The sequence below is a fragment of the Lemur catta genome, chromosome 4 (assembly GCF_020740605.2).
Source record: "Lemur catta isolate mLemCat1 chromosome 4, mLemCat1.pri, whole genome shotgun sequence".
Lineage (NCBI taxonomy): Eukaryota > Metazoa > Chordata > Mammalia > Primates > Lemuridae > Lemur > Lemur catta.
In genome coordinates, this window is record NC_059131.1 from 34,337,416 (window position 1) to 34,359,536 (window position 22,121).

General features: G+C 50.0%; 1 protein-coding gene across 2 annotated transcripts in view; it reads left to right on the forward strand.

Moving 5' to 3' along the window:
* Positions 1 to 22,121, forward strand: part of PRKCE (protein kinase C epsilon) — a 462,687-nt gene that overhangs the window by 421,971 nt on the left and 18,595 nt on the right. For both annotated transcript variants that reach the window (XM_045549528.1, XM_045549529.1), the window contains exons 12-14: positions 3,712 to 3,850; positions 8,995 to 9,183; positions 14,096 to 14,242. In XM_045549528.1, coding sequence (XP_045405484.1) covers positions 3,712 to 3,850; positions 8,995 to 9,183; positions 14,096 to 14,242 — 475 coding nt within the window. The remainder of the gene's footprint in view (positions 1 to 3,711; positions 3,851 to 8,994; positions 9,184 to 14,095; positions 14,243 to 22,121) is intronic.

Sequence of the window (22,121 nt, forward strand, 5' to 3'; positions counted from 1 at the left end):
TACCTTCACACCTATGCAAAATGTCACATGTACAAGGTTATTCACAGCAGTGCTGATGATAATACCATATATTGGAAGCATCCTCAGTGTACCCCAGTAAATACAATGGAGTAATATGCAGCCATAAAGAATTAGGAGGCTCTTTAGTGCCAAGACAGAAAGACCTATATATATCAAGTGAAAAAGGTAAGGCTTCAAAGGGTATATATAGTAAGCTCCCATTTAGTTAAAAGGGCAGAAATGAATATATATTCACATTTTCTTATTTATGTATAAAAATATGACCAAGAGAATACACAAGGAATGAATGAAGTGCAATTGTCTATAGGGAGAAAAAGGGGTATCTAGGGAATGGATGCAAGAGGGAGAATTTTGCTATATGCCCTTGGATACTTTTTGAACACATGAATGTATTACCTATTGAAAAAACTAAATGAAACTATTCATAAATTGAGTAAGTAAAAGTCACATTGACTCATATATAAGGAAACGGATTTTGCTGGATTTTTCCCCCATCTATTAAAAAAAGTGACCCCACTCCTGTAAAAAATGTCTCCATCCTCAAAAGTGGCTTGAGACTAATATCTAGGCACTTGTCCTTCTTTGCAAAGCTGTGAACAAGTTTGAGGAAAACCAACTGATACTGTCCCAAGCACCAATGGGAAGGCTCGAGGAGAAAAGACCCCATCCCACCCCGCCCCGCCATCCTGCCAGCCAGCCCACCTCTGGGTAGGTCAGGCTGGGAAACCATTGTTCCCAACCCGCCTCCCCAGGGAGGCCTAAAGGCCCCTATTTAAAGAGGCAGAATTAAAAACCTACAGGTGGGAGAATCCTGCAGCAGGAATAAGAAGTAGAAATTCAGGGTTCCAGGGGTAACAGTGCTGGTAAGAAAACCATGAGGGAATCTTGTAGGGAAGGTCGATCTCCCTCTGCCTCCCCCTGCTCCTTCTCTCTCCCTCGCCCTCCCCTCCTTCCCTTTCTCGCCTTCTTCCCTGCTGCTTCCCTCCTGTTCCCCCCACCCCACAATCATGGCCCCAAGCTCTCCCATCTACTCACGAACTGCTTCCCACTGAGAGCCCAGTGCCAGGCAAGTTTGGTCCCAGAGGTAAAAGCACTTTGATTTTTAATGGAACCGAAGACCCCCAGCAGAATAAAGTTCTATCTGGTTCCCCGAGGTCTTCTGAACCACACTTTCTTCTGTCCCTAAAGGAAAGAAAAAGAATATAAGTCTCTAACTCTTCCTGGATTTGTTGTTACGTGGAGAGTTAGAGTTTTCAAGAAATGCAGACAGCAGAGAGGGAATTGGACGCGGTGACCACAGACAGGCTTTCAGGCCTCAGTGGCAGGGCGGTAGGAAGAGGTGTCTTGGTCGTGGCGGAGGACAGCTGCAGAACATGTGTGGCAGCGGCTGGGGCGGCTTCCTCCCTGAGGAGAAGCGAGGGCAGGCAGCAAAGGGACGGTGTGAGGTGGGGGAAGTGAGACATGCCGCCCTCTCTCGCCCCTCCCTGAGAAGAGTAGGAGCCCGAGCGGAAGGAGAGGCCGGGCCTTGCCACCTGAGTCAGAATGGGGGCAAGGTTCAGGCTGCTTGGAACATTCTGAATCCATCCTATTCATACAAAATTAGAACAAGTCCTTCCTCAGACACGACGGCTTCAAAAGCGAGTGGTTAGAGGGGTGGCATTTGGGGTATTTTATAAGGTGGGCTTGGTGGCTGGCGCTGGAAGAAGTCAACCAACATTGAGACAGGAGGGCAGAGGGCAGCACGCAGAAGCCCCCACCACCTGCGTCACTTGCCACCTTCTGGTTTCCACTTACTTATCTCTGCAAGGGTAGTAGCCAAGCGTGCCCTTCCTAACTCACCCAAATGCGGTTTGTAGACTGAGGTGCTGAAGAAGCATTATTGCTCCTTTCGCAGCGAGTATCGCGTTGTGCTTACTGTGCGTGCCATGGGGTCGGCTGCGCCGGTTGCTGGGGCGTGCAGGGTCGCGTGACTCAGTGGGGCTTAAAGGGTCTGCCTCCCGAGGACACAGACATTTGCAAGTGGGCGCACAGGACAGACACTTAGTTCCCTCCAACTCAGTTTCTGCATGAAGGAAGTGGGTGCGACGGTACTAAAGACCTTCTACTTTCATTAGTCCCTCAAACGAGCCTGCAGGCAGGGGTGTGTCATCCCAACTTGACAGATAAGGCCACAGACCAGAAAGGTGACTTTACCAGGGCCAAGGCACAACCGGCCTCCTGCAGCTCAGCCTCGTGTTCACGTCCCTGCTGTCCCACCCACAGCTAGAGGTGAGCTTTGACCACACACAGCAGCCGGGGTCGAGGTGGGGAGCCCTGGTCCTGGTGGCTCAGCTTGGTTGGTTGTTCTCACTGTTCTCTCTGTAGTTCTTGAGCATTCGCTTAGAGCAGCACATTTTATGTGTTCTTTTTTCTCAAGCAGTCCCAGCTGTGAGCGGAAGTGGGGTCACTGGTACAACACAGACAGGTCCTAAAGTGCTTCCTGCCCCACCTTTGCACTCAGGCCTAGATCCCTGACAATGTCTGAAGTTCAAGTCCCAATGCCAGGCAGGCCTCTTCCACTCTCTGCATGCAGAAAAATGGGCCTTCTTTTGCAAGACCCCCCAGCCCCAAGTGGCTGCTTACGGGGGCACAGAGTGGGGACCTCTATCCAGTCCAGGTTCTTCTACAGAGCCAGGTCTTGGGTTTCCAGCCATGGTGGTAGGGGAATTCTTACCCAGGACCCTATATTTTACACAGGACCCCCAAACGTAAAACAGGCACCAAGGTGGCTGCACTGGTTGAGGCCGGCACACCTCTATAGCCCTCACTCTCTGTGAAGGACCACATGGGCTCTGGAGGTCCAGGTTATGGAGACCCACGTCTCCTCCTTCCTGCCCTTGCCCCCTGCCCAGGCCTGCTTGCCTCTAGAAGACCAATCTTGCAAACACATTGTGCTCATGCAGGCCAGACATTCATCGCTCTCCACATGAATTTCCTGAACCCTTTTCCTGGCATTCTAGGCTCTTTGCAGTTGGTTTCAACATGCCTGTCTTGCCTCCTCATTCACTAGGGCCCAAGTCTCTGGTCTCTTTGCTGCCTTTTGCATCTGGTGTGTCGGTCTTCTCTTCCCTCCCACCTTCTCTCCTCGTGTTCTGCCCAAACCTGGCCCTCTGTCTAAGCTGCTCTTGAGGGCCACTGTTTCCTGGAGGCCCTCACTGCCTGCACTAGCTGGCTGTGGTCTTCCCTTCTGAAACGTAACAGCTCACATAGTACCCTATAAAGTAGAACCTGACTCTTAAGTGGTTTTATCTGATACATTGATGTTCCCATGTGACAGCCTGGTCCCCCAGCTGATCCTGGGATTGATACTTCTTTCTCTCATACCAGGGTCTGATTAATATGAATTTCAGTGCATAGCAGGGCTTCCGTAAGCAGTTACTGACTTTAATCCATTAAATCTCAGCAGTCTTGACGTATTCCTGGGGTTACAGAAGCTCCTCCCTCTTGCTGAGGAGGATGGCGGCACCACTGGGGACTGACCCACTCGAGAGAGAGCCCCTGGACTGAGATTGGGTTCAGGCAGGTCAAGCTTCCTTCAGGGCTTTTCTTTTCTAGAGATTTCCCCAGGATATGCACGTCTCTCTGACTCAAGAAGACCACACTGGGTGAGTGAAGCATTCATTTACCATGTAGTCCTGGCCTGTCTTGCAGGGATTTGAAACTGGACAACATCCTTCTGGATGCGGAAGGTCACTGCAAGCTGGCCGACTTTGGGATGTGCAAGGAAGGAATTCTGAACGGCGTGACGACCACCACGTTCTGCGGGACTCCTGACTACATAGCTCCCGAGGTAAGGCCATGTGCAAAGGCCACCTCCTCCTGGTGGCAGGGGTCCAACTCCATGCACTGGGGTCATCTGGTGATGTTGGGAGAAGGCTCTGGAAAACCAGGATGGATTCCAGGGAGGAGGAAGAAAAGGGGAAGTAAAAGGTTTGCTGATTTCTCCATAAGGAAGCCTGGGTGATGGGGGAGATGGTGAGTGAACTGAGAGTAACAGACTGTTCCCCAAATCTGAGCAAGTCCTCACTGAATGTCACTCTCCCATGCCAGTCCAGAACCACCAATAAATCTCAGACCAAGAGAATTTTGTTGACTTGTATCATTGTTTTCATTTCTTAAAAATCAGAATGAAGGAGCATCTTTGATAAAGGCAGCACGTAGCTTTATCAGCTATAATTTGCTTACAGTAAAACCAGGGGGCGCTTGCCATTTCCAGTGGAGGGGCAGTTCTGCATCCGAAGCAGGAAGAGGAGAGTGACTGGGCCTCCTTATACATGGAGATCCGATGTCATTGTGAGCCTCACCAGCAGATGCCTGTCGTCAAAGTTGTTTGGATGTTTTGCCCATCGTGAAGTGTTTGTTTGACTTGAGTTCCCCAGGTCAATCTTGCCAAACTAAGAGACACCTAATGTGATATGATTCAGATTGAGGACATGGCCTGTCGTAGATACTTACTCAAAATGATCTTGAAGGCTCCGAGACTCGCAAGATGGGAAGGAAGTATGAAGCCCCATTGGGTATTGCCGGTGGTGGATAGGTGTCAGTCAGCACATTCAGCCTTCGTTCCTTTCAGTGGGCATTGTTTGGGCATCTGCTAGACACAAAGCAACGTGGGGGTAAAGAATTGGCTGACACACTGTTCCCTCTTCTAAAGGAACTTTTGGTCTAAAGGGAGTGACAGATGAGTAAACAGCCTATTAAGCAGAACAAATAGGTACGTAAAACAAGATGATATCCTCAGACATCAGGGAAGGCTGCTTGGAGCACCTGGCAGATGAATTCAGTTGCAAAGAGCTAGGTTTTCCTTTAGCAGAGGGGGTGGGGAGGGCATTCCTCAAAGCAGCAGGGAGGATTGGGATCGGGGCAGGGCAGGAAAGAAGGTTCCGGTGTGCCCAGGCTCTGAATCCTTTGAGGGCAGGGTCTATGTTTCTAATCTTGGTACTCCCAGGATCCAGCACACACATCAGGCTCTTAGTAATGGTTTGTCGAATGAGTAAACAAGAACATGTGACATTCCAACAAGAGCAAAGGCCAAGGGATGAAAACATCTTGGTCGCTATCAGGAAAGTTAAGTAGTATAGCTAGAATTGAGGGGTTTCAGTGCTCATAGAATGAATGAGATTAGGATAAAGGAGCAAAGAATGTGGCCTTGATCCTGTAGGATTGTAGGATCGGTGGGCCCACTGAGAGTTCCAGTGAAGAAGGGTCCTAATCAGACCTGTCCCGGGAAGAAGCCAGGCAGCAGCAGTGCGGGGCAGAAGGCAGAGAGCGAGGAGCTGACGGTTGAGTCTTTTTTACAGAACAAACAAGACACAGGAGACCCCACCCTGAGGAAGGTCTAGGAGTGAGGGTGGTGAGGAATAGGTAAATTCTGTTTAAAACCTTCGTCTTCTAACAGATCTGAAGAGTAGAGATTCCAGTCTCTCCACTAGTGTGTTCCCTTGGCAAGAACACAAGGAATTCAACCTTCAAGGAGAAATAAATGAAAGTGAGCACTTTCAACTGGGCCCTGCTTTTCTCCTCTTCCTCGTTCGTTCGTTGTCATCAGAATGCTCAGTTCCAGGCCCTCCGTGAGTCGGTGCCAGAGCCCGGTGTTGTCATCCAGGACTCAGGCTTAGACAAACATTCGCTTTACAATGCACAGAACACCCACTCAGTTTCCATGAAGAGCAATCCATCGGGGCCATGCGCAGTGAGCAGCTCCATTCTCTGATCGTGTCGAGGCACAGACACGCTCTCTGCCCGCTCTACCCTCTGCGCCCGCTGTGCAGCTGCCACTGTCCTGGAGGTGACAGCGATGCCTGGTCTTACTGCAGGCGAACCACAGCTGATAAAGGTGTTGCTGCCTTCATCCAGGGTCTCGGGAAGGTTAAACGAAGTGACGCCTCTGAAGCACTTAGCGCAGTGCCTGGATCCGCAGCATCATTGTTGGGCCGTGTCATGGGGTGGGAAACACAGTCCTGAGAATTCAGATTCGAGTCCAGACTTGACTATACTAATGCCCCCATGTGACCCTGATGAAGTCACAAAATGTTTTTGCACCTCGGGTTCCTGATCTTTCAAATGGAAGTCATAACTCCAGCCCTACCCACCTCATGGAGCTGTTTTGAGACTCTAATGAGATTAGAGCGTGGAAATGCATCAGAAAGCGTAAACCTCTGTTCAAATAGGAGAGGTTATGAGGTGCCGGGCTAACCCCGAAACCAGAGACACCTTCTGAGTCATTGGCTCTGCCCTAGAGTGTCCCTTCCCACCAGGTGCCCTTGGCTAACCCCTGTGGCACCCTCTCCCTTGTCCACACCCGGCCCCTGTCCCCAGGAGGTGACTGCCAGCCCTGGGTAGCGCCTGGCGTCCTCAGACCCAGTGCCAGCCCTTCCCCTCCATGCCAGCTCTTACCCACTCGAGGGGTGGCTGCCATGCCGCGTGCCTCCCGTAGTGTGCAAAGCTTTGCCCTTCTCCCCAGCTCTACTGTTGACAACGTGATTAGGAAGCAGATAATTAGGGCCAAGCCTAAAAGGAATTTTACCAAAGATGCCACCTAAAATGAGAAGGCTTTGAAGGGGGCCTGGCACAGAGTGGGCAGGGCCACTCTGTGGTTTCCACAGTCCCATCAGCCTGAGCACACACAGGCCACCTGGAGGCCACCGTTCCCCACCCTGTGGAGAGAAGAACCCAGAGCACCCTGAGCCCAGGAGAGAAGGGAGCATGCCCAGTGAGATGCACAGAGTAGACACATGTGCCATCCAGTGACAAAATGTCGGCTGTCTCCTGGGTGACAGAGTGGGCTGATCACAGTGGTGGGCTCGGGAGAATGCTAGACCCCTTCCCTCTGGTGCTTTATGGATGCACAGGGGAGACAGTGGCCCATGAAAAAAATAACTAAAACGCAGTAGTATGTGGAAAGTGCCTGCAAATCTTAGGAACAGGCAGGGTCCTAGGTTGGGTGCGGGATCTTTCAAGGTTGAGGGAGGAGCTGGCTTTGGCTTTGTACCATCACAGAGCAGCATCGCTGGCCCCTCAGGACAGTGGAGCCTACTGGTCTTACGGATGCTGTACACAAAGCACTGGGCTAAGAGACCAAGGGTGCTAACCAAACAGATTATCAGCCCCGAGTAATTTAGAGTTGGCTGCATTCTTTCACATTCCTTTTCATTCTAAATTCAGAAGATTCCTAAACCGTGAGTGTTTTTACTCTTTTCAAGTGCTTCCATCTAAGTCTTTCTATTTAATCCCACGTAATTTGTAACTTCTAGAAGAATGTTTTCAGTAGACCACAGAAAAATCGGATTCTCAAGTTAAGCCTCCTCTCTTCCCAGGCCACCTTGAAATCTGAGAACTAAATCGGAGCCTTGTCCCGGGCCTGAGAAGTTACCTTCTCCAGGTGTCCTGTGAGCTGGAACCATGAGGCATGGACTTTGCCTGTTTTCTCAGGGTCCTCAAAGGGTTCCCCCTTTCGGGACTTGCATTCCAGCCTTGCCTCTCCTCTGCACTCTTCACTTTTTGGAATTCTTTATGGAATTGGAGAGGTCGTCTCATCTACCTTCCTGTTTCTGGGCAGGGCCATGTCTAATCCTGCCCCGAATGATAAGAAGTGAAAATAGTTGTGGAATGGGGGCGTCACTTCACAATCCCTTCCTTAGCAGTGGGGACAGCTCAGCATTTATTTTTCCTCTGAGCCAAACACACATCATTGACATGCTACATATTTGTATACATATATATAATATTTAAAAGCATGCTGCAAAACACAAAGCTCTAGACAACTGAAAGGTGGTATTAAATCCAAGTTTCTTCTATTGGATCTGGTTCACACACACACATATGATATATGAGAAAAAAACTTGGATAGCGCTTTGTGTTTTATAGTATGCTTTTAAAATCTTCCACCTGAATCTTGTGAGATGAAACTGAAAATCTGAGCCTCATTTGATAAGTTAGGAAGTCAAGTGACTAGTTTGAGATCACCCGAAGATTTAGTACCAGACTTGGGATGGAATGTAAATATCCCAGTTGGTCTTCCATCTCCTACTGTAGCACATGGCCAGTGCTCCAGGAAAATTAAGTCGGGGCAATTATTTGCTTTCAAAAGGCCCTGCAGCTTCTCAACTTTAAGTAGAATTCTTCTCGTGTGTTGAAATGATGATTCAGTTTATAAAACTTTAGCCCTTACATACCACTCTACCGGAAGCTGATGGCATGTAGCACCCTGTCATACGTGCATTTCATCTAAGAGAGTTTGATTCTTCACATTTGGCCAGAGGGAAGAAAGCAAGGGACAAAGAGACAATAGATAAAGACAAGTGACCATTGTCAAAGAAAAAATGCACCAGGCAGTCAAGGAGATGTTATGGCAGTAGGGAGAATGTTTATAACAAGGATGGCCCCAAAGGCACGGAAGGGGGCCTGGGGCTTGCAGAGGTGGGTGAAGGAGGGGTTCATCAGTGAGTCATATGGGAGTCACGAGGAATGATGGGGAGATGGGTCTGCTCTTGGAATATGCTGCAGAGTAATGGTCTTGCATTTGTGGGTGGAATGCTGAAGGGTGGGGAGACACATTAACTGCACTTTGCTGGAGCTCAGGGCTTGTGTAAATTCAATGTTGTCACCATTTAAGGAAGACTGAGATCCAGCCATGCCCTGGACTGAGGGGGATGGGAGACCTGACCTTGCTGCACTCAAATAGCAATCTGTTCGCACTGGAGGGTGGGCTGTCTGTTGACTTGGGAGAAATGGCCCCAACACGGTGCCACCCAAACTCAATTTTTACTAAATTTGCTGATTTGGAACCTTGCTGTATGTGACACGGGGATCCAGTGTATGAAGAAGCAAGTTGGAAATGAAGATGCAGTCCTTCCCATGGGAATCTGTGGCGCGGGCGTTGCCAGGGATGGGAGTCATTGGTGGTCCCTGATGTTGCCTGTTTTTCATGAACAGATCCTACAGGAGTTGGAGTATGGCCCCTCCGTGGACTGGTGGGCTCTGGGGGTGCTGATGTATGAGATGATGGCTGGGCAGCCCCCCTTTGAGGCTGACAACGAGGACGACCTATTTGAGTCCATTCTCCATGATGACGTCCTATACCCCGTCTGGCTCAGCAAGGAGGCCGTCAGCATCTTGAAAGCTGTGAGTCACTGCGCACCTCCCATGGCTCTGCTCCCGTGGGATCTTCTGCCCTACACACGCTCTTTCCCCCTTTCTCTCTCCCCCTTTCTCTCTCCCACCTCTGCTCACCACTGAACCAGAGGAGTTAAGCACAATTGCCGCTGGGTGTTCAGGCAGAGTTCAGAGGGCTGCTGCTGAGAGAATGGGGCCTGGGGTGACTTGCTCTGCTTGTGGGAAAGGGGCAGCATGCCTGTGCTTCCTGGGATGGGGCACCGTGTGCATCCGTGTCCTCCGGCATTTCAGAGGGAGCAGAACCAACCCAACTGCGCCGACATCACCTCTGCCTCTCCCACACCTTCCTTGCCCGCCACCTGCGTCCTGCCTTCATCGGGGCCTGTGATGGGGAGTCGGGGAGCACTGCCCACCTGTGTCCACGATGGAGTCACTGTGGCTGGACAGCCAATCAGGATAGGTCTGGTACAAGACTTAGACATGTACTAGACCATCCCTGCCCCTACAGATAATCCCTCATGTGTGGAAATGCGTTCGTACTTTCTCAACACAGCCATTTCTGCAGTGTAACTTGTACTGTGTCAAGTAAGCGGTGCTACCTACCCACTTTTGGAATCTGTGAAAGCTGAGGTGCAGGGACTTTAAGCAACCACTTTGCCCAAGGTCACCCACTGGGCTGAGGCAGGACCAGGGTGACGGCCCAGAAACATTGACTTCCAGCCCTGGCTTCTTTCACCCATCAGACTGCCCCGAAATTCAGTAGTTTGCTTGCCACATTCACAAAATTTGCCATATTCCAGCGCTTTCTGTACTGGTTATTTGCTTTGCTTGTTCTTTTAATTGACTCCCAGTATTTATCTAATTATCTGTAGTTTACAAACAAATTTTATGTCACTGTTATAGGTGAAAAATCAATATGACCTGCCATAACTAATTAACATAAATCATTATATGAAAAAATAAAAAAGACCTAAAACCATTTAGTAGGTATCTGGGGACATGTGTACCATATTTTTTAAAATGCCAAATTGGAACACTCTTCTCTGGAGATCTTTTTTCCTCCCTCCTTCCCTCTTTGCCTCACCTCTTTCCTTCTCTCCCTTCCTGATCTATTTCCCTTTCTCCCCCATGTTCCCTCCCCTCTCCCATTCATTGATTCATCGAAATACTATTTATCAAGTGCTTCCGACATGCCAGGCATGTACTAGATGGTGAGTGAGTGTTGGTGCGTGTAACAGCCATCGGTCACCCTGCCTTGTAGAGCTACCTCTGTCCATCCCCCCGCCGTATCTACCCAGCAGGAGCCACCACCACCTCTCCCTTGGTGAAGTGTGGGGCCTCCTAATGGGAGATTCAGAATGATCTCAATCTGACCACCTCACGCCCTGTGCCCTACTTGAAACTCATGGAGGAGAGCACATTGTACTTAGATACAGACCCATGTAGCCTCCAAGGCCCTGTGTGGGACCCTGCCTGCCCCTCAGCCGTCCCCACTGGTCTGCTGGCCAGTGTCCAGGTGCTAGAATGCACATCCTTAGTGTTCCTCTTCCCTGACCACTCTCCGCCCTCCCCTTTTTGCCTGGGTACTTCTTGCTCCTCCTCTGGTGCCAGCCTGCGTGTTGCTTCCCCAGGGAACTGCCAAGCTCCCTGCCCAAGAGGGGCGTGTCCTCGTTGCACCCTCAGAGCCTGCTATGCTCCTCTCCTGCCCTTCATCACCACCTCAATTAATTGCTTCTCCAGCCTGATTACATGTTTTTTCTTGGCCTCCCTTCCTCCTCTGCGCGCCCCATGAGGGCAGGGACTGTGTCTTTCATCACTCATCACAGCGCTTGGTGCAGAGAGGAGACTAACAGATATCTGAAGGAGAAAAGGGACATTAAATAGACAAGCACTGGGCAGCTGCAAGGCCAGGCTCTCAGTACCCCAAAGTGGCTCTTTCGGCCTGACTTCCCCCACCTCTTCCGTTTTTCCTTTCCTGCAGGGAAGCAGAGCCTTTTTGAGAAGGGGTGCATCACCCAGTGGGAAGGAGTCTTGCTTGGGGGACTAGATTATTCAGTTATTCAAATGTAATGCTTTTTGTCCAGTTTATATATTAAGGATTTATATATTTCATTATTTGCTTGTTTAAGCGTATGCTTTTTCAAAAAAACACAAAGCATGAAACGGAATACAGTGAAAGGTCTCAATCTCACTCTTGGTCCCATCCGCCTATTTCCCATACCCTCTACCTCTGTCTTTAGAATTTTTTATATATCATTCCGGAATTTATTTAGGTATATACAAGCAAATACAAAGAAACATTCTTATTTCTTCACCTTTTTCAAACAAATGTTAGGATGCTGTACATAACAGCATACCTTGCTTTTTCCACTCCGTGATATATCTGAACATGTTCATGCGTTGGTTCTACTTCTGCTTGCACTTTGGAGCTACAACTCTGAACCACCACAGAGGACTCTTTTGTGTAATTGCTTTGGGGTGGACACGGGAACCTTTGCCTTCTCTAATTCCCAGAGCCCCATCTTGTCCCAAGTCACCTGAGTAGTTGAGGGAAAACCTCCAGCACCCAAAGCGGCCAGAACACCATGCCCAGCAGAACTGGCCACTGTCCCAGGCCCTGACACCAGCCCAGCACCCCTCCCTGTGAGTTCCCTGCCAGCACTCCTGCCAAGTCCTTCCATTCTGGAGGACCTAGAACAGTGGCTGTCAACTAGGGGCAAATTTGCCCCCCTCTACCAGGCATTCAGCAAAGTCTGGAGGTATTTTCGGTTGTCACAACTGGGGGAGTGTTGCTACTAGCATGTAGTGGGTAGAGGCCAGGGGAGTTGCTAAACAGCCTACAATGCACAAGACAGCCCCCATGACAAAGAAGTATTCAGTGCAAATGTTAATAGCACCAAGGTTGAAAACTTTGACCCGCAGAGATTCAGAAGTTTGAGGTCATGCCTACGTTAACTAGCCAGTGAGGGCAAACTGAGAAGAGCCCCTGGTTCAGGGGTGGCTTCCTAAGATGTTCAGACCTCTGTGTTTACCCCTGGCCCTGCGACTTCCCCTCCTGGAAGAGGGAGGATAGGAGGGGCTGAGGAAGTTAGGAAGCGTCTGCTACTCCTTTGACCTTGAAACACTTCACTTCCTTACATTGTCGCTTGATTCTAAGGCTAGACCAGGACGCCCATGACCCTGGCCACTGAGCTGTGTCTCTGAGGGCTGCTGCCTGTGTAAAGGTGATGCAGGACTCAAAGGAAGACCACTTACATCGTAGAATTATGCAGTTATGCAGCATACAACCTGTGCAACAGTGGCCATCCTGCTGCCTGCCTTCCTCAGCGCCGTGCCCTGAAGCCCAGCCTTTAGCCTCCTACTCAGTCGTGACAGTTTACTGAGTGTGCAGTGGGAGCCAGGTGCTGGGCAGATAGGACTGATTTCTAAATCACAGAGCTCACCAAGGGAAAGAGATGTTTAGACAAATGACAATTTAAATAGAAAAGAAATATGGTGTCCAAGGTATCAAAAGAGGAGGGAATCTGAGGAGGCTTCACAGAGGAGGCAGCATTTTGACTGATTCCTAGAGGACGCCTAGGGACCAGAGTAGGACATTCAACCAAAGGGAATAAAGAGTACAAAAGGCCAGCGAGGTAGACAGGGTTCAGTCTGAGAGGTCTCTGTGTGCTAGACTAAGGAATGTGGACTTTACGGTGTGGGCCACTGGAGATGTTAAAGCAGACACATCTTGCTGACTTGTAAGTTGGATTAGAAAGGGGAAATGCTGTGGGACCATTCCTCACTCCCATCTACTCACTCCACTCTGTGGCTCTCCCCAGCCAGTAGCTTTTAACCTGGGCTCGTGTGCTCTGGTTTCGAGGGCACCAGGCAAGAGATAGTAGGAGACTCTCCCTGTCCCAGAACATCTCCTTTGTGGATGAAGCTTGAAGTTCTACAATTACAAATTTATTCCTTTGGGTTATAGTTTGTCCTCTCAAGTTCATTTTTTTATATATACACTCAGCCTTCACACTGTGAAACGTAACCCTTTGTCTCTAGCACACATACACACCTTTGTTTTGGGTGGCTGTCAGAGCTGTTTCCACCTACTGACACTTTTGTTCAAGGTGATATTGGTATACATCTGCTCGATTAAATGTTTACCATCAGGACTGACTCATTTAATCGGAATAATAAGTTCACCTGGGTGTGTGGCCATCACAAGACACCAACCAAAATATCACCAGCACCAAAGAAAATATCGAACACACCAATGTGGTTTTTTTGCACATCAGCATTGAAAAGCAATAAGCCTTTTTTTTTAATCTTTTGACTAATATAAGCATTTTGTGTAGAGACTGCAAATTCAAATACAGAGAACGTGGAGAAGGGCCAGTTCAGGAAAAAGAAAGCAGCAGGAGGGACGTCTGCGATTTACCTTCACACACACGCCCTACCCTCTTTCCCTGCCCTGTCCAGAAGGACTGTCTCCCTCTCGCTGTAAGTGAGCTTATCAGACCTCGGTCTCCCTGATGAGAAGACTTGAGAGGCTGAGGGGGATCAGAGAGTTAGTGAGAGCCTGGATTTCTAATCCCAGCTGGGTACCTTGCTAGCTGTGCGGCCTTGGCCAAAGTAATTCACCTTTCTGTGCTTCAAGTATCTCACTTATAAAATAGAGATAATAAGAGTACCTGGCAGGGTTGTTGAGGATGAGATGAGTTAATATACATACTACATTTAGGATGGTGACTGGCACGTGGTAAATTCTGGGTAAGAGTTAAAGAAAACCCAAGGGGTGAGTGAGGTCCCTGAAGGTGCAGAGAACAGACTTGGGAGGTGATGCTGACCATGTTGCCCTTGCCAACTTCCATCTTTCCCTCACAGCCGGTGCCAGCCAGGCCATTGTCACTAATTCTAACTCGTGTCCTCATCCCTGCAGTTCATGACAAAGAACCCTCACAAGCGCCTGGGCTGCGTGGCAGCGCAGAACGGTGAGGACGCCATCAAGCAGCACCCCTTCTTCAAAGAGATCGACTGGGTGCTCCTGGAGCAGAAGAAGATCAAGCCACCCTTCAAGCCACGAATTGTAAGTCGGGCCCCACACACCTTCCCCACCGGGGGTCGGGCCTGGGCACGTGTGGCAGGCTGGGTGTCCCTGGGGAGAGTGGTCTGGGGGCATGTTTTACGGCCAAAATGACAAAGGCAGGAGGTGACCAAGACTCTCCCTGAGAGAGTCTCTTAGGTCCTAAGCATTTACAGCCAAACATATATAACCTACAGCAGTAACCAAGATGATGATTTGTATGGGCCACAGAGGAACACCTTTGGTTATAATAGAGATTTATTTATTTTAATGGAAAATCACAAATGATACAAGTTTGCCATGTGTGGTAGAGAATAAGGTTTCTTTATAAACAACTGGGTTTGTTTTCTAAATGAAGCAATTTAAAGAAAAATAGTAGCGAAATAATTGTGGTCATTACGTGGAACTAGCACAGAGCATGAAGGTGGAACTCGGTGACCAGCAGCTGGGGGAGCCTGCTCTGGTGGCAGCCTCTGGGAGGCCTGCTCCGCGGCACCTCGCTTCCATGGCCCTCTCAGCGACGTTCTCCATCTCCGCCCCACGTTCCCCTCTGCCTTCCAGGTCCTTAGGCCTGCTGTGATGCCACTGGAGGGAGGGTAGTATTAGGTCATTAAGTATGAAATGTCCTATTTCAAATCAGAAGTGTAGTTTATTATGTCTCAAACAAGAAGCAGTACAAAGTATGTGCCTAAACTATTGACACAGTTTTGCCATCTTAACGGTAGCTTGCTTATGCCAGCAGCGAACAAGCCTGGACAGTGAGTGGCAATGAAATCACCAAAGGTGTTTTCCACAGCTTGCTGAAAATATTTTTCCTTGCAAGAAGTGGTCCAAAGCCTGGAAGAAGTGGTAGTCAGTTGGTGCAAGATCTGGTGAATACAGTGGATGACAGAGGGTTTCCAAGTCCAGCCTCTGTAGTTTGAGCAGCATTGTTTGTGCAACATGTGGTGGAGCGTTGTCTTGCAAAGAGGATTGGCCTGTCTCCAGTGACCGATCTTGGCTGCTTCATTGCAAGCATCCTCATCATTTCGTCCAGTTGGTTGCAGTAGACAGATGTTTACTGACGGGTTTCATGATTGACCAGGTTTCATGAAGCTGTAGTGGATCATACCAGTGCTAGACCGCCAAACAGGCACCATTAGCCTTTTTTGATGAATATTTGGTTTTGGATTGTGTTTCAGCACTTTGTCTTTATCCAACCATTGTGCTGAATGCTTGTGATTGTCAAAAAGAATCCATTTTTCATCACATGTAACAATACGATGTAGAAATGATTCGCCTTTATGTCGTGACAGCAAAGAAAGGCAAGCTTCAAGACAACTCTGCTGACACTTGTTTAATTCATGTGAACCCATCTATCCAGCTTCTTTACCTTGCCAATTTGTTTCAAATGGTCTAATATTGTTGGAATAGCAACGTCAAACCTTGCTGCTAATTCCCACATAGGTTGAGATGGATTCCCTTCCACTGCAGCTCTCAGCTCATCATTATCCACCTTGGTCTCAGGTCGCCCACGTGGTTCATTTTCAAGCTTAAAATCACCAGAATGGAACTTCTGAAATCATTGATGTACTGTGTGTTCATTAGCCACATCCTTCCCAAACACTTTGTTGATATTTCAAGCTGTCTACACTGCATTTGTTCCATGATGGAACTCATATTTGAAAATAACACGAATTTTTGACTTACCACATGGTGTCACAAAAATTGTGCTAAAAATTATTTTGAAAGAGTCACAAGCCAAAGCATGCTTTTGAAAGACTGAGGATGTACCTTCACAATAAACATAAAACAAGAAGTGTCAAAATTAAATATCAGCGATATCAACCATCTAGCTCAGTGCTTAAGGAATTCAGACATTTCATACTTAATAACCTAACATAAAGGGCATTTGAAGCTCAGAGGCTGGAAAAAGGAATAGAACTTCAGTCTGGGCTTGACAGAACAAAGACCATGTCCTGGCAGTGGCTTTCTGCTTGAATGGGGAGAAGGTCATGGTGTACTCCTTAGAGTGTGTGTGTTTATCTTAATTCTGTTGCTTTGTAACCCAAGGAGGCAATCCGTCATTCAGCCTGAAAATCAGGGTAGCCAGCTGTCAGGCTTACGGGGAATGGAAGGGGACTGTGTAATATAAGAGTTGACTGGGCAGGAGCCCCAGGGCTATGGGGCTGGGGTCCCAGGCAGGGAGCACCTGAGATCATCTGGCCAGCTGTGGTCATCGGCATTCTGTCAGATGAGCCCTCCCTCCCCACCTCCAAGTAAAGAAAAGACCCTGTTGTGCTTTGTAAACCATCAGAGGAGAATTCCATTCTATTCGGGGAGGTTTTCTGAGGAGCCATTATGGATAACATGGGGATTCTTAGGAATGTTCTACAATGGGCGTCGGGAGAGCAGCTCTCCGTGGGCAGGCATGGTCCAGACCTCAGCCACATTTGAGCAGGTAGGGTTGACCGTCTCTGGACGCTCAATCCTGTCTCCATTCCTCATGTGCTTCCTCCTTTGGTCTTCCTGGTTTTCGTTGGACAGCACACAGCCTGGGACGGGTCAGCTTTATGTTCACCTTCTTTCTTTGTCAGCGTCACCTCCACTCCAGCCCACCCTTACCACAGCTCCGGGCCACCATGCTCAGCCCATGCTGTGGGTTTGGTAGACTGGGAGGGTTTGGGGCCCAAGTTCCCCAAGCCATTGTCCCTTGCTGCCCACAGGGCTCCCTGCATGTATGTGCCCGGCTACCTGATGGTCGAGGGCCTCTGGCCTTTCAGGACAGGACTAGCTGTGCCCCTGGCAAAATGGGAGGCTTAGGACACCAGAGGCCTAGCAGAGGAGGAAGAGAAACTACAGGCTCAGATGTGAGGGTGAATTTTAATTTCGGTTTAATCTAAGTTCATCAACCCAAACAAAAAGGAGAAATAGATCCAAGTAGAGAACCCAGGCCCAATCAACAGAAACCAGATGAGCTTGGGGCTCGTCAGGTATTGATGTAGGTCTACAAACCGGCTCAAATTTCAATCAAGACTCTAGGTCAACAAAATCACTTTGAACCGGGCCTGTGGAGCGCTGGGCCCCAGCTGGCCTAGGCCAGGGTAGAGGAGAGACCCCTGGCTCAGAGCAGGGCAGGGAGGACCAGGGAAGCTCTGCAGAGACCAGCAGCCAGGGGTGTGAGGGGGGAGGGCCTGGTGTGGGCAGAGGCAGCCAGAGAGGCCATGGGGAAGGCAGGAAGTAGGGAAGAACCTTAAGTATGTGTTCACGGAGAATGGTCTCTCCCTAGGGTATGGCAGATTACAGAACATGCCTTGCCAAGGCCCTTCCCAAAGTCCTGGCAGTATCAGGAAGTCCTCACTGGGGCTTCCAACCTTTAGTGTGAGCCTTTGAGCCCAGTGAAAGTGCAGACCTTCTGAGAGGAGTCCCAGTTGGAGCAGTGCCTCTGTGGGCTTCCCCACAGAGTGCAGGAAGAATGAGGAAGGGCCACAGAGACTAGGCATGAGGTGAGCAAGTGAGGCCCTGAGGGATGGGGAAGGACTCAGACACAGAGAAAGGAAAAGAGGGAAGAACAAACTGGGAGGGAGGCCGACCAGCAGCAACCAACTCTACAGACATGCAGGCCTCACTTTGGCCCAGGCAGGCGGGCGCCCGGTGACGCTGTCCCTGGCAGGAGCGAAGGTGCTCCTGTGGGCAGGGGTGCGAGGTGGCCCTGGGAACCAGCAGGAGGAAGTACATCCCTGGGTCAGGGTCGGTCCCACCAAGGGGTCAGGTGGGGGACCCTGCTGCTACCTGGACACCTGAAACACAAGGCACTCATGTTTTCCTTCCTTGGGCCTCTGGAGAGGCCCCCACCTGGGACCAGAGAGCAGGACCCTGCTCACTCCTTTGCCAGGAGGTTCAAGTAGGCTTTCAGGGGCAAAGAGAGAGGACAAGGCCATCTAGGAGCTCCCACTAATTTCAAAACTGTCCTAGTCAGATTTCCTAGAGACTGACTTCACCATTGCCTTGGAAATCATCTTCTGTGCATGTTCCTACTCTCCCCACCTCCCCGGACCTTCAGAGTTAACCTCAACGCTGTGAGGGGTCAGGGGAGAGGATATGCATTAGGTTGGTTTGAGTTCAGTTGGGAGGAGAAAATTAGAACATCTGGAAAAAGAAAAGATAAAATGGAAAACTGACATTGTGCAAGAGGTGTTTCTGGTCACACTCTGAGCTGAGTAATGTTAATCCTTAGCACGCTGTCAGCTACAAGTCTTTAAAGACTTATTCAGGTTATTCAAATGTCTGATCACATTTACATCCATGGGACTAGAGATTTCTTTCAGGAGAAATATCGAAATTGGAAAAGAAAAGAATATTCTACATGTGGTTAGCAGATTGGAAAAGTGTCCCAAATCTGTCCCTATGTTGAAAGCTCTTCTCTGAAAAATGTCAGTGGTACCAGTCTGAGTCATCTGTGGGCTTGTGTATAGCAGAAATGAATTTGAAGTTGGATTAAAGCCCACTGCAGTGATGAACATACTGTATTTCTCATCTCAGACAGCCTGGCAAACTAATGGGAAGCCAGCCCAGGATAGCTTATGCCTGTAGTCCCAGCTACTTGGGAGGCTCAGGCAGGAGGATCACTTGAGCCCAGGAGTTAGAGATCAACCTGGGCAACATAGTGAGACCCTGTCACTTAAAAAAAGAAAAAGAAAAAAGAAAAAAATTAGCTGGGCATGGTGGCACACACTTATAGTCCCCAGCTACTTGGCTGGCTAAGGCAAGAGATCGCTTGAGCCCAGGAGTTCAAGGCTACAGTGAGCTATGATCACACCACTGCACTCCAGCCTGGGTGACCGAGCAAGACCCTGTCTCTAAAAATAAAATAAAACAAAATACTAATGGGAAACTCACATGAGTTTTCACCACCCCCCCAACCAACTCAGGGTTAACCCCAGGGGTGTGGGTGCCTGCCTAGCTCAGATAACAGCAGTGAGGACAGCTCTGTTCTCTGTAAGCAGAGTCAGCTTGACCATAGGCAAAATAGATTGTCACCCACAAGAGATCATTGGAGAGACACTGGGAAGCTAGGTATGTCCCCGCAGAGGTGATCCTTCTATTCTTGGGGCAAAGGGCTCCATCACAAGACAGGAGAGGTGTTCCTTGAGTTTAAGGTGTCATATGCTTTGAGGACATATCAGATGCCTTCCTAGGACAGCTGGGAAAGAAAGGGCTTAGATAGACAGAGGGAAGAGGGCAAGCTGGCTTGGAGCCCAGCACTGAGGAGCAGTAGCCAGGACAGTGGATCACAAGCAGCCAAGGATGGTATGAGGTTCTTGGATCCTGTATCTTAGCGACAGACTCCAAGTCAAGGGACAAACACTGTGAGAAGGGAAGGGATCCAATCTATGAGCAAACATCGTCAGCTTTACGATTTGGTGGTGGCCTCAAGGAGACATTGGGCTTGTGTTTAAATAAGCAAGGAAACCAGATGCTCAGGCACCCCTAATCTGGTGAGACTGAAGACCTCCAGGGCGATTCTGTCCAACACATGGGGCCTGGGAGGGAGCTGCAGGGCTGCTGTGTCTTGGGCCAGCTCCACTGCCTCCTGAGCCACACCCTGTTAGCATCACACCAGAATGCTACCAATCCCCAGGGACCTGCTGACTGCACTGAATCTGCATAGCCCAGGGGTGTCCTGCCTGTCTGATTCAGGGAGGAATTGGTTTTGTCAGGTGATAGGTGCTGGAGGTGAGGTTAAGAGCGGTCATGTCACACAGGCTGGGACTAACAAAGAGCGAAGAGGCAGTGGCATGTTTCTCTAGAGTCCCTTTGCGGCAGAACCTGCCCAGGGTGGCTTGGCTGCAGGCTGGGGGTCCCTAGTCCACCCCCCCACAGCAGAGGCTCAGGATGCGACAGCAGAACAGCTGTTGGGCCTGACTTCTGTCCCCTCCACAGGAGCCTTGCCCCCCTGGAGATACCACCAAGGAGATTGTCCAGATTCCTAGCTGGAATTTGGCCTTTGGTCAGGTTCCATCACATACCTCAATTGGCTGCCGTCCCCCGCAGGCTTTCGCCTTCTTGAGATGTTTGCTAAGCTGAGGTTTCTGTCCCCGGGCTCCTGAGCCTGTGCGCCTAACCCCTGCCCTGACTCCCCTGCTGTCATTAGTCTCACTGGGTTTCCTGACTTCAGGTCAACACCAACTTTGTGCTAACACCACTCAGCACGGTTTCCAGCGGGCCCTGCTTCAGTGTGGAGATTTGCCTCTCATTGGTCCTCTCAGCTCTCTTAGGTATTCTCCCTCCTTCCACGTGCTTTTCCGTGTTCCTCCTGTCACCCTCTGTCCACCCACATACATAGCTGATTTTGTGCCAGTGATATGTCATCAACTCCAAACCAAAGACTTTGCACCCTTATGGGCTCAAATCAATTTTCAGGGGGTGGCTTGCTTCAGGGTAAGGGCACAGGGTGGCGGGGATGTTTGGTGTCAGGCACCCCAAGTAGTAGGGGTGGGGAGAGTAGGAAAGCCAGCAAGACTGGAGCCAAAGCCTTTGATACCAGAGAAAATCTCCAAGCATACAATCCACGGGTCTGTCCCATTGAAGATTCTGTCCCTAGATGGTGGCACTATCTAATTGCCAATAAAAGCACATTCAGCTTTTGTGTTACAGTGGGCTTGCCTTCTTTTGGGACCATAGGGGGAAGAGTGATGTGTTCAGTGTGGTTGAAGGGCAGCATCTGACCTTGCAGATCTTGGGAGTGTTCTGCTCACTGCTGGCTTCCCTCCTGTGCGCCCGTCCCTTCCCCCGAACGCGTCAGGCTCTGAGATTCTGGCTCCCAGGGCTGCAGCGCTCAACAGGGGGAAGCCAGTGTAGGAGGGGGAGATGTGCCTCCCCAGAAACCTAGCTGTCCTCAGTGGGAGCCAGAGGCAACGAGGGAAATGCTGGCCGAGTAAACTTCTCTTGTGTACGTGTTCTCTCTTTTCAAGTTTGCTTCAGTGTGAATGTCCCTCTTTAAGGTAAGGCCTCCAGAGTGGGGAGTCTCTCCAGGTAGGTGAGCCCTCAGGCCCGGTGACACAGAGGCCCCTTCCAACCTCATGATCCGTTCCATCCAGCCATCCGCACAGCATGGCGGGACCCCCGAGGGCGGCCTCTCCTGCATGCTCCTGCATGACCGGGCTGTGCTGACAGAAAACCTGGGAAGTGGGCTCGAGACCCTCACACCTCACCCACTTAGCAGCCTGAGGAGGAGCCCTGATGAGCAGGCAGCCCCTTCCCCCCGAGCCAGCCCACCTGCCCAGGGACCACCTGAGAGCACGGGGCAGAGGACCATTAGGTGCCATCCTCATCCGCCATGCTGGCAGAGCCGGGGCAGGAGCGTGGCCAGGTCCTGTGGCCCTTCCTGAGGTCATGCCCCTGGACGGTGTCCATCCCATAGGGAGAGCCCTTACCATCCAACAGGCTACAAAGTCCTTCACACAGCCAGGGCTCTGGCCCAGGGACGGAGGACATCGGAAAAGTCCAGAAATATGCTTTTGGTAGTTGACTCATGTGGCAGCATGGTACAGTGGACAAGATACTGGCTTTGACTTCAGAGAGACTTGGGTGGGAATAAAATCGTTATCACAGGATCGCCACGTGATGCTGAGAAGCTTCCTTACCCCAGCCCACTGTCCTCCTCAAGCCCCAAGCTCCTTATCTGTAAAATGGGACGAGATGACTTCCCTCTTAGAATTCAGACAGCGTAGGATCACAGACCTGAGCTCCTTTGTGCACTGTGGACTGTCAGTACGTTTTAGTTGCTCTCTCTGCATTTACCACCTTCCACCCCCGCCTGGTAAGGCCCCTCCTCTCATCCCAAGACTCCAAAAAGCAAGAGTTAAGGATTGCAGGAGGTGGTGTGGTATTTGGAGGCTGG